Source organism: Aulonocara stuartgranti, assembly GCF_965226115.1.
Source record: "Aulonocara stuartgranti genome assembly, chromosome: 10".
NCBI classification, from domain to species: Eukaryota; Metazoa; Chordata; class Actinopteri; order Cichliformes; family Cichlidae; genus Aulonocara; species Aulonocara stuartgranti.
The window spans coordinates 13,777,862-13,790,847 of NC_138946.1; the positions used below are offsets into that span (position 1 = coordinate 13,777,862).

The 12,986-nt window shown below is 37.7% G+C and overlaps 1 protein-coding gene and 1 long non-coding RNA gene across 4 annotated transcripts in view; one reads left to right on the forward strand and one right to left on the reverse strand.

The window, feature by feature from the left end:
• Positions 1-8,754, forward strand: part of LOC309715742 (uncharacterized protein) — a 41,398-nt gene extending 32,644 nt beyond the window's left edge. The window contains exons 1-3 of one of the 3 annotated variants that reach the window (XR_014279281.1): positions 3,317-4,908; positions 7,423-7,816; positions 7,974-8,754. Coding sequence is in view for 2 of the 3 variants with exons in the window: in XM_082549092.1 (XP_082405218.1) it covers positions 7,423-7,816; positions 7,974-8,053 (474 nt within the window). In the remaining variant the exon portion in view is untranslated. Of the gene's footprint in view, positions 1-3,316; positions 4,909-7,422 lie in introns of those variants that run through there. The other 2 variants (XM_082549093.1, XM_082549092.1) reach the window with 2 other exon arrangements.
• LOC309715743 lies at positions 7,759-11,654 on the reverse strand. The gene is made up of 3 exons (XR_014279282.1): positions 11,603-11,654; positions 10,226-10,288; positions 7,759-7,798 (listed from the first exon to the last, which is right to left on the reverse strand). It is a non-coding gene; the product is annotated as an uncharacterized lncRNA (long non-coding RNA).
• Positions 11,655-12,986: the final 1,332 nt, after the last annotated feature.

Below are 12,986 nucleotides of genomic sequence, written 5' to 3' on the forward strand. Positions count from 1 at the left end.
TAAAGCTTCCTGTTAGAGGCTAGATTTACTCAAGTTTAAAACAAACCTATTTCCCTCTCACACCCTATGACAATATGACAATACGCTGAAAGGCTGTTAAGGACTACTTCCCTGTCCAATGATCCTAAAACCATGTTGCCTACCCCTGCTGTAATGCACTCAGTGATATCATTCAGAGTTTAATTTAGATACAGTATATTGAGTACTTGGCGAGCTAACAGTTATGATTGCTTTGCTGTCTTCCCCCATTCAAGTACTATACCATCTACTTTCACTAATGGCGTTCATTTATAAAGCAAATGAGTTCATACCACTGCTGTTCACAAACAGAACACTTAAGTGTGTGCAAACATGCACAAACAGAGGCATATTGTCATTCATGTCACGGGTATTAATAAATTTGCAGCTAATAGTCACACACACCCAAACTATAGTCACATCACTATTCTACAAACCTTAATTAATCACTTGTGTGCTCCTGGTCACAGTGATTCTTTGACCATCTGCACTGTCACTCGCTTCATAAAGAGGTCCGCACTGAGGAGAAGACAGGAAATGGGAGTCCATTCAGCCACGCAATACTAGCAAATGATGGTCTGGTGCGTTCCTGCAGACACTGGGTAATATGACCACTGCTGAAAATAGGATTCTAAATGAAAAATATATAGCACAATGAAGGACAAAGACACAAGAAAATGCATCAAAATCGAAGGACCACAGATGAAAAGAGTTTGAGAACTCCTTCAATTGACCATTACTAGTTTTATGCTGTAGTTCTAATAATACATTCCGGTTGTGCTCCTGTTGTTATTCACAACAGCAGTTTATGATGTGTCATGAATGTTCTCTCCTTCTCTTGGACCTGACAAATTTTTGTATCTTCTTACTGTCTTTATTCAAAAGAGACTCATTTGAATAAAGACAGGCACTGGACATGACAAAAGCCTGTTCTGTTTCTAGGAATTCTCTGCTTTTATTTGGCCCTTAAAATAAGGCAAAAGCTGAGACATAAAAAATTCACATTCAGCTTTAAAGTGATTATGTGGGGAATATGAGTATCATTATATATTGGTGTCATTCTGTAGTTATTTCCCATAAGGATAAAGGACTTAAAATAACCACTAAGGGCATATAGAATTCACCACTTCAAGTGGAAAAAAAAGTGCCAAACATACGCAAGAATGGACTTTAAATAAATACAGTTAGGGGTCATAAATATTAGGAGAGAGACAACTTTTTTGGTTCTGTACATTACCACAATGAATTTTAAAGTGAAACGACTCAGATGCAGTTGAAGTGCAGACTTTCAGCTTTAATTCAGTGGGATGAACAAAAAGATGAGGAACTAAGGCATTTTTAACACAATCTCTTCATTTCAGGGGCTCAAAGTAATTGGACAAATTAAATAACTAAAAATAAAATGTTCATTTCTGATACTTTGTTGAAAACCTTTTGCTGGCAATGACATCCTGAAGCCTTGCAATCATGGACATCAGCAGATGCTGAGTTTCCTCCTTTTTAATGCTCTGCTAGGCCTTTACTGCAGCGGCTTTCAGTTGTTGTTTGTTTGTGGGCCTTTCTGTCCGAAGTTTAGTCTTCAATAAGTGAAATGCATACGTATGTGACTGACTCTGCCATTCAAGAGTATGCCACTTCTTCACTTTAATAAACTCCTGGGTTGCTTTGGCTATAAATTTTAGGTCAACATCCATCTGTATTATGAAATGCTGCCTTATCAATTTGACTCCATGTTTTACAGATGATGTGGTAATGCTTTGGATCATGAGCTGTTTCCCGCCTTCTCCATACTTTTTACTTGCCACCATTCTGGTAGAGGTCTATCTTGGTTTCGTCTGTCCAAAGAATGTGTTTTTGTTTTTGTTTTTTTAGCAAAGTCCAATCTAGCCTTTCTATTCTTGAGGCTTATGAGTGGTTTGCACTTTGCAGTGAAATCTCTGTATTTACTTTCATGCAGTCTTCTCTTTATGATAAACTTGGATATTGATACACCTACCTCCTGGAGAGCATTGTTCACTTGGATGGCTGTTGTGAAGGTGTTTCTCCTCTGTTGTCTACCTTGGAAGTCTAGGCCATTTTGCGTTGCTGAGTTCGCCAGTGAACTTTCAGTGAACAGGATGTATCAAACTGTAGATTTTGCCACTCCTACTATTGTATATACTTGTATAGTTTTGTACATACTCCTAATATTGTAGCAATTTCTCAGATGGGTTTTTTTTTTCTGTTTTTGCAGGTTAGGGATGTTGTTTTATCTGTATGGGGAGCTCCTTTGACCACGTGTTGGCTGTTCACAGCAAAATTTTCTAAATGTAAGCACCACACCTCAAATCAACTCCAGACCTTTTATCTGCTTAATTAATAACAACATAGCAAAGGAATTGCCCACACCTGCCCATGCAACAGCCTTTGAGTCATTGTCGAATTATCTTTGGTCCCTTTAACAATGCACAACTCCTAAACCCTTTATCCAATTTAAATTTGAATTTGGATACCCTCAAGTAAAGGTCTACAGAGTCTACATAGCATGTCCATGTCCATTATATAACTATTACTGATATGTTTCTTTAAACATAAAAAAAAACAAAAAACTTGTCAGCGTCTAAATATATATGAACCTAACTGTATGCAGAACTTGCAAACACTGACAAATAACTTCTTTCATATGTCATATAATTTACCTTTTGTTAACTATTTATAGAAATTGCAGTCAAACCTTGTTTTGACCAAAGTTACAGGGATATTGTGTTTGCTATTGGTAATGGAGAAATGACACTGTCATTGTTTAGCTTGGTTGCCTAGAAATCTTTTTTGAGGAAGTGTGTCACCAATTACACAAACCCAAAGCTCTACATTTTATCTTTATAATTTTGTAAATTGTTATGCTTGTTGTTGTCATTGCTTATCTGTATTCTGCTGTGTACAGTGTCCTTGAGTGTTTTGAAAGGCGCCTTTTTAAATAACATTTATTATTATTATTAGTATTATTATTATAATTATTATTATTATTAGCTGATAAACTGCAACCTGGAAACAGCTAGCCGTTAGCAGCTAACTATAGGTTTGCCTAATGATGTGAATTGTTTTCAGAAGCCAAAACAGAGCAGTTACTTATTATATAAAAAATTTTTGAGAGTCACTCATCAAGGTTATTAGAGATGGACCGATCCGATATTACGTATCGGTATCGGTCCGATACTGACCTAAATTGCTGGATCGGATATCGGAGAAAAATAAAAAATGTAATCCGATCCATTAAATATCACGAAAGCACCTCACAAAACTTGCAACACGCCGTAACTCGCCTCAGAACGTTAGCACGTCGGAGCAGTAGGCATCACGTGATAGAGCAGCTGTGGCATGCGGGACCTGTCGGTGGTCTGGATAGCATGTGGAGCTTCGCTAGCAACCTGGCATTTCATCTACGACAAAGTTATCCCCGAGAGAAGTAAAGCAAGTGTGTAAGTCCATCTCTGAATGTTTGTAAAGCATTCCCACGTTAAGCTTAACGAGCGACTGCCTCTCGCTCTCCGGCTGCTACTTCAATCGTGAAACTGCTAATGATCAGCTGATCGGCTTTTCTGTTGCGAGTCTGTCTCTCTTGTTTGTTTTTGGTCCACTTTGCACCAGAAAGAGGAAACCAGCGGCTGAACAACAGCAGCACGTTTAAGCTTGATCAGCTGTTGTTAGAATGTATTTAATATTACTTTCTACTCGAGGATCTTTTTCTATGTAGCTGACGGCTGGTAACTGTGCAGGGGCGGATCTAGCAAAGTTTAGCCAGGGGGGGCGATAGGGCATGAACAGGGAAAAGGGGGCACAAAGACATACTTTTCTTTCTTATTCTCATTTAAAATGTCGAGCTTTTAATAAATAATTATCTGACACCCAAAGTTTTAATTTGATGTAAAATGAATAGAAGTCAATTACTGTATATAGTAACTGTTAAGTCTAATATATATACCCTAGTAAGCTATAGTACTTTTTACTTTGGGAAGGTACCATCTGTGCAGTCTGCAATTTTGTTGAAGAAAGATGTTGAATCTATTTAATATTTCTTGAAAAATAATTGATTTCTGTGCATTTTTTTTTTACACTGCATCAAATTAAGGTTGATTACGTCGATTAAGCATCATGAGGTGGAGCGTGAGGGGTGGTTCCCTATTTTTTATTTATTTATTTTTGTTGTTGCTGGGAGTTGGAACCCTATTAGTTAGGTTGCTTAATATTTACGCTAAGTACTCTTTAAAATACCAGAATAGGGAGGATGGTGTAGGTCTAAGTTTATTAGATTGATCAGTATTGCTGAACTATGAAATATTTTTTTTGTATACAGGTATAACAGAATAGCTTTAGTGTAGTTGTTGTTTTAAACTTGAGTATGAACTTGCAGACTTGCAAAATGCAGCAAGATATTTTAAAAAACAGTTTTGTTGATAAAAAAACACTATATCGGATTCATATCGGTATCGGCAGATATCCAAATTTATGATATCGGTATCGGTATCGGACATAAAAAAGTGGTATCGTGCCATCTCTAGTTAGGATGTTCCAGTGAAAAAAACAGAGAAGCATTAGTAGGCTAGTACTTGTTGTATAATATATACACAAGTGTGTTGCATTTTTGTTAAAAATCCATTCTCTGGATGGTGCTGGTGCTGATTTTTCTAAACAAGAAAAGGAAAAAAAAGAGATTTTGAGCTCCAAGCAGGGTGAATATCATGGTTTGAGCCGGGAGTTGATGCTGAATCATGGTCGGTTTCATCCATATTTCAGGATGTCAGTGGGGCAGTTTGAGCTCTCGTTGGCAGAGTTGGGACCACATTTAACAAGTCTGGAAAATAATTTGAGAGAGCTGATTGACCTGGAACGGCATCTAGCTCAATGCTTGAGGTAAACTAGTTTTATTTATACTATTTGTATATTCAGTAGCGGGGCATGCTTTGAGCTAGAGTGCAGTTGTTGCCAAATGCAGTGGTCAGATCAATTTATTCAGATCTGAAAAATCGAGCTTTAAAATTTGTCCAGAAAATTAGTCTAGCACCTAGCATCATGTGTCCAAAAAATATTTGTAACCCACTAAATATTTGCACAAATTTTATGCGTCTGGTGTGTAAATGATTCATATTTTAGACATTTTTGTTTTATTTATTTCCTTTTTTTTATTTGGCGTATAGATAATACATTTGTATAGTTAGTAAATATAAAGACACATGGACAGCAGTTTTATTATAAATGTATTTTAATAGCCCGTAATGAACAATACTCTTTATCATTATGGTAAACTGTCGTCCACTTTTAGAAAGTGTGTATTATGTCTCTCAAAGGGAACTTACTACATCATCTATCTAAACTCACTCAAGAAACCCACATAGGTCTGTGTCAAATCCAATGCCACAAGCTGGTTACTAGGCAAGGTAACCAGGTGGCGTAATTGAAGTGAGGCTATTATCCAATCAACGAAAAGAACAACTGAGCTCAGCTTTCTGTTACAAAACGTGCTACAAAAGAATTCATACATTTATTCAGGTCCTTTGGCAAGTGGAAAAGAGATCCCAGCCCACTCAGAAACACCCAGATAACACCACTGGATCACTTCTGGTACCAAATAAGTTGCAATTTTATTTTATTTACTGAACTTTTACTTGTTTTTTGCCTGTGGACGAAGGAGATGATTAATCTCAAAATGGTTAGTTATCTGTACTGCTAGAGCATTATCACTATAAAGCTGTATTTTCCAATGAAATTAGTACTCGAACCCTAATTTATTTTTTAATTGATTCTGTTTTTTTATTTGATCATTTGTTAATAAGGCCTAAGAATTTATTTAAAAGTTTGGTCTTCTTACATACCCAATGCCTCCATGGTAATGTCAAAATAAAAACACGGACCAACAAACTTATAAACTTATACCTGATTTGAAAAAAAATCCTGGAATCAGACTCAAAATTAGAATTTCTATTTTTCATGACATTATATTTTATATACTTATATGCTTTTATAAAAAACTGCATTACTTATAAGTGATAGGCGGCACGTTTTTTTGAGTATTTGTCAGATAATGATGTGACCACTATCAAAAGCTGTTGCAAAAGATCACAGAATTTGGATAATTAAGTCTTTCTATCCTGCAGTACTGCGTAAAAAGAACAACACTTTGGACAAACTCAGGAAAGTGTTAAGTTCTCAGGATATATGCTAAAGAATATTACTGGCTTTCTGTTATATTTACATCGGCTACTAAGAAATTAAATTGAGGCAAAAAAAAAACGATAGACTAGCTCACCAGCTTCCAGAAATGTGAATTGCTCATGAAATTTTAAAACATAGTAGCTTCTGTCATGAGAAGTCTCTGATTGAATCCCACACCAGCTCTATTCTCAGAAGTAACTCCTCCGCTCTCTCAAGCCTCTTCTGCTGTCACTTCAGATCAGCTTGCAAGTTCACTTTTAGCTGGATAGCTGGAGGTTAACTTGCAAAAGGGAGAAGTCAGAGTCAGCAGAGCACCCAGAGTGTCTGCAGACAAGAAGTCCATTTCTAAACACTCACACAGGGACAACACTCCATTCCTCGCTCGCTCGCTCTCCTCTCTCTCGCTCTTTCTCTCTCTGTCTCTCCTTTCTGCACCCCCTCCTGCTCTTTGAAGTATATAAAACAGATTCCCAACTTGGCAACTTAATTTTCCCAATTGTATCACACACTGAGCCTTGAGCTATGCATAATTTTCATAATGCACAATTTCACACTTAAAACTCCAGATGAATCTTAAACCAGAGTTGATCAAAAGTGTTGCAGTAGCCTGTGTGTGAGATAGAAAAGGAGAGTATATGAAGTTTTTATTCTTCCTCAATTTATCCATTTTATAGTCAAGTGCATTATGATGTAAGAAGTATTGATTGGACCCTTTTATAAGCGATGATACCATTCGATCACCCAGTCTTTGTTTACACAGCTACATCGGACAAATCACGATGCATGCTGGTGGACAGACTGACAGACAAGACCGTGTAAAAGTCTCTGTGAACTGTCATGTTAGCAGATGACTTTGTGATCCGTACTGAGAGCAGGAGTGTGTTTGATTGAGACTGAGGACAACAGAATATAAGGAACGAAAGTGGTGAAGGTGGTTGAGTTAAAATAGTCCACCTCTCTTCTGCACACCCTGAGGGTGCAGTCAGCATTAAGTGGATGGATAAAAATCTCGGGAGTGATTTGGGGCAGAAAAAAAGAAGCAAGAGTAAAAGAAAAAGTTGAGGCCAGCTGTGGTATACGGGTTGGAGATGGCACCTTTGAAAATAAGACAGTAGAGGAGCTTAAAGCAGTTGTGTTAAAGATGCTAAGATTGTCACGGTCTGGGTTGAGTGTTAGGTTTTTTGGTGTAATTTTCCACTTTGGTTCCTGTGCCAGGATTCGCTCTGTGGGGCGGAGTTCTGCTTCCCGCTCCAGCCTCCTCTCACCTGTAATGGATCAGCCGTAATGAGCAGACCTGCATTTAAGACCAGCTCAGTCTTCCACTCCCCACCGGATCATCTGCTAAACCGCGATGGTAAATCGGCCTTCGTGTTGAGCTCATACCTTGTTATTCCTTGTGTCTCCAGTTTCCTCTGCGTTGCATCTGTGACCCTTCTGGTTTCGCTGGTGTACTCTGCCATCCCACTACTGCTGAACACTTCCCTGCCAGCCTCTTCACTTCTCTCTTTGCTCAACGCTTCTCCACAGCACTCAGGATATAGCATAAGACTTTTCCTGCCTGCCTTCCTGCTCGCCGCTTCCCCTTGGAATGCTGGGAAAGACAGAGAAGGTCTGATATCTTGGTTCTTCATGCTCTCTGACACTCACTCCACCTCTGAATTTATTGCTCTACGCTTCTCTTCTAAGCATTCCTCACCCACGCTCTGAAGAAAAGGCTACCTTAACAGTCTTTGCCTGGCAATAATCCTCCTCTCCCTCTGTTGCAGTGGACTCCACTCAAGTGACACTCGCTCCCTGCCTCGCTTTAATCATTAAGACTCTTGAGGAGGTTTGTACATTGAGGTAGTTGGCATAACAGAAAAGACAGTAGGAAGTGTTCCCCTATGATCAGCTTTCATGGCCAATAAGAAATACCAAAAGAGAAAAAGAAGATGAAGGTGATGTCACTATTGAAGACAGGGAAAAGATAAAGACACTTAAAAGATCATTAGCACTCCACAGCCTTCTCTGCAGAGCAACTAACATCGCAGACCCCAGAGGATAGATACCCCCATCCTCAAGGACCCTACCTACCCTGACATGGGCTGTATACTTCTATCCTCAGGCCGAAGGGATAGAAGTGTGAAATCTAGAACCTGTATACTAAAGAACTCATTCTTCCTCACTGTCATTAGATTCCTAAACACCTGACAGGGGTTGATAACCTTGGTCTACCTCAATCTACGACTGTCTGTTTCTATGTTTGCACACACATAATTGTGCAGTCACTCCTGTCTACTCAGTGTGGTTAATTACATAAACAAGTACATCTCTTATTGCAGCTCAGAGTTTTTTATTTGTATAGTTATATTTTGTGAAGATCTTATATTTCTTATTTGCTGTTTTTATTGTTTTTAAATTAAATGATAAATATCATTTATTCTATTTATGTATTTTATATATGGAATTTTCTGTTACTGGTTCTGGACAGCAAATTAAGAGTTTCACTGTACAAGAAAACATGTGTCTTTACAATAAAATGTTTATGACAGGAGATGAGCGGGTAATATGTCATACAATAATGCCATTTTGCCGATTTGGGTAATCTAAAATTTTAAAAAAAGACCTTAATTGAATTCAAAGTTTCCTCTTTCATCAGTAATTAAAAACTTGAATGCAGATTATTGTTCAAAAAGTAAACATTGCCAAACGTGACATCACATTATGCTAGCAGATAAGACTTACTTATGGGGAGGTATTGTGGAAGTTTGGATATATAATAAATATAAATAAAGACTGAATAATTACATCCATCCAGCACTGAACCTGGATAGAGGTGGTCTGTTTGTGTTGACTGACTCAGTGATATTAGATCTGAACACAAAATATTCTAGGCTCAGCTAGCTCCTCCTCATCGGTATCTTAGCATATTTGCTAAAAATAGGAATGATCATACTCTCCAGATACCAAGGTAGAACTTAATGCCAATATAGTCTAGCCACAGGAAAAAAACTGCTGCATTTGTGTGGTTTAAAACATAAATGAGACCGTTTGAGTTTGACAGTTGTTTGAGTAGCAGCTAGGTAGAAAATGCCACATTACGGCTGCAGGCTATCTATATGATACGATCGATCATCCTGTCATCATGTAAAACATTTGGAGAAGTCAAAGCTTGCGTCCACTCTGGCCTTCCTTTTATCTCCTTCTCTTTCTCTTACACACACACACACACACACACACACACACACACACACACACACACACACACACACACATCGTGATTCACACATTATTTCATTACCTCCTTGAGGAGTTGTTAGATAATGAAGTCAACAGTCTCAGGGATAACTAGTGGGGCTTGAGTGTAAACAAGTCACTCTCACGTCTACTTTAGAATTCTCTTTATTCTATCAAGGATGTCCTCTAAAGGAATCTGCAGGCTATAAAATTGGCAAGCTAGAAGAGCTTGAAAATTCACTTCAGTGCTATTTAACTGGGCGACCTGACAAACGGAAAAAGGAAGAGGAGTACGAATAGCCATGTGGAAAACACAATAGCACATTTTTAAAGAGAGAAATCTGTGTGTGTCAGAAGTAAAGTTTGAGTGTATCTCTCATAAATAAAAGGTTAACAACTCACATATTTCATAGTTATTGAAGAAAACAACATAAATGCTTTCAGACTATAATACATGATCACTACACTAACTGATTTCATAGGACGTACAGTTGGAAATTTAATCTACACAATTGGTAACATCCTTTACTGCGGCACTTTCATGTCAGGGGTCACGCTTTGTCTTCCTGGATATAAAGGCGATGCAGAACCAGAAGGCAATTTAGATGTAAAGTAAGATGCACCACCTTTAATTTTAAAAAATGAATAGCAGGAAATAAATAAATACATATTTAAGAGGTGGCACTAAAGGAACAAGTAGAAAAGGAAAAAGGCCAAGAGATCAGGAGCACAGACAAGCATACTGATTTTGTTTTTCGAAAGTTAAGGACTTGGAGAAATTTAAAAGAAACTGAACAATTACCTGATTCGTGTGTTTGTCTTGATTCTAGATTAACATCCCTTAGTGAAGTCTTTCCATTTCCAACTAGTTGTTCAGTCAAAAAGTATATTTTTCTGTCACCAGTTGAAATACCACAGCTTGTCAAAAATCAGTGGATAATTTACGGTACTTTGATCAATAAGAAAAATGCTGTTTCTGCTCTTCAAGTACAGATCTAAAGATGGTAAACAGTCTCTAAACATTTTCCACAACAACATTTTCCCACTGCAATGGAAATTAAACAAACAGCCTAAAATCTATGTCTGACTTCATTTACAATTGTTAAAAATGAAATTTATAAAAAACAAAAACTAAGTACACTTTTACTGCTTCCATAAGAAGTCCACAAGTTCAAACTGATCAGAATGATCAGAGAAATTGCAACAAACCCAAGAGCTGCATCTTACTTACTCTCTTACTTTGCATGTATATGGTAAACGTCATGACAGTATAGTTAAAAAGAACATGCCAGAATACATCTAAGCAAATCACATGACTTGTGGAACAATGTTCTTTGGACAAGCAAAACCAAAGTGGAGAAGTGTGGCCATAATTCACAGTGCCATGTTTGGTGAAAACACAATAGCATATCTGCACAAACGCCTCATACCAACTGAAAATTACAGTGGTGGCAGTGGTGGTAAGACATTCATGGTCATGATTTTCAAAATATTCTAGAGTGAAGAAATCTGTACAAACACTAAAGCTTTGTACTAATTGGCTCATGCAGCAAAGCAATGATCCTTAGCACAGCGGCAAGTCTACAACAGAATGACTGTAAAAGAAAGGGAATAAAGTTGTTGCAATGAGGTCAAAGTCTAGATCGCAATCAGATTAAAATGCTGTAGCAGGAACCTAAGAGAGCTGAGCATAAACAAACACCCACAAACTCCAATGAACTGAAACAACATTATAAAGAAAGGTGGGCCAAAATGCCCACTCTGCAAGATGTTTCAGACTACATAAAGTCATGATGAAAATAAGTACTGTAATGGCCCAGTCAACAGCCCAGGCTAAAATACTGAGGTGGGACCTCAAGAGTGCTTTGCATAAGTGAATGCCAGTGGGTGAGCAAACCATCGATTGTATCATGATAGCGCAAGTCTGCACGCAAAACCACCACACACTTGTGCCCTCAACAGCTCCCCCAAAACTGTTCTTGTTACAGTCACTGCAATTCCCAACTAACGAGCTTTCTGTATCAATCAGCTTTTCTCCCATAAGGTAATCTACTGCTACAGCTGCTTCCACCATCACAGCAACTCTCAGTCTCTGTGTTTCCACCAGTCTGCCTCACACTGCCTCAGTCCAAGACATGTTGGAGAGCGGCCCAACAGGGTGTGAATTGATGCCTCATACCCATCTCCTTTTCTGATTGGACTCCAGCTCTTCAAAGATGAGCATCTTCTCAGCAGCCGGGCAGAAGCTGCCAAGGCTGCTGTGATGGGATTATGGTGATTATTGTGTGGCACATGCAGCCAGTGACAAATAATAGCTCGGTTGACTGACTGTCGTTCAGTATGTGGCCATTTAGAAAATTGTTTTACAGGTACGATGTAACAAAAGTTAAATTTGTAAATGTATGTTATCATTTTTCCTTGTGATCCAGTCTTAAAAAACAAACATGACTACGGGAACGTTGTTTTCTGTTGTTCTCACTTCAAAAGTGTGGTGAGCTCAGATTAGTGCCAGTATTCTAATACTATTTCTCTTTAAATAGCAAAGTGTGTTGCTGCTTTATTAAAGTTTAAAATCTTATTTATAGAACCTTTAATTCGCAACCTTGCACCTACCCACACAAAAGCACTAACCTCATGCCTAATCAACTGAAATTACGTAGGTGAAATTGCATGGTGAGATATACTGTTATTAGCTTGTCCTCTATTATAAATATTTTATATTTTTTCAAGCTGTGCACCATTTTCAACAACATGAAAAATAAAGAAAAACATTTAGCTTCTGTTTATTCACATTGGCAGCAGAAAGTGCCATTATTTTTCTTCTTTTCTTCTTCTTTGGTCACTTGATCACTTAACAAAAGAATGAAATCCTCAAAGAATGAAAATCTGTTCCTCTTTCTAACCTGCTTATCACAGCAGGTTTCAATGACGGTGTAATTAATGACCAATCAAGGTGTCTTCTGCTTCATATTTAAGTAAACATCAATCATTCACCTCTTTAATATTAGGAGATATAGTACTTACATTTCAAATTTGCCACAAAACTATTTAAAAAATAGTTTTTTATGTATCTGTTAGCTATATTTACTTACCCCTCAATTATTAGTAACTAAAAAGAATACGTGAACACGCTCCTATATGCTACATTAAATGACAGGATAATAAAAATAAATGATTTTACCTTCCACTCGTCTTTATCGGAAATACACTTTACACCATATTGCTACCATCATTAATAATCTATAAGTCTTGCCACATTTATATCACTGTGACACCAACTTTATACCAACCATCTTTACTGACTGTCTCAATAAAATAGATTGACTAAGGACCAAATAGATTTTTCAGCCTCTTGTCTTCTTGTTAGGAATGAAACGTTCATATTTTAAATACATTAAGTGCATTAAGGGGGTCCAGAAGAGCCATTACTTGCTAGCATTACCTGCTTATGTAGCAAAACACTATAATTATTTAAGCTGGCTGTAAGCCAGTGATCCCTTTCTTCTGTAGCCTTCTTTGTTGCTTTCAGTAGAAGATGTGCAGGTCCACTTATAAAGGGCTCA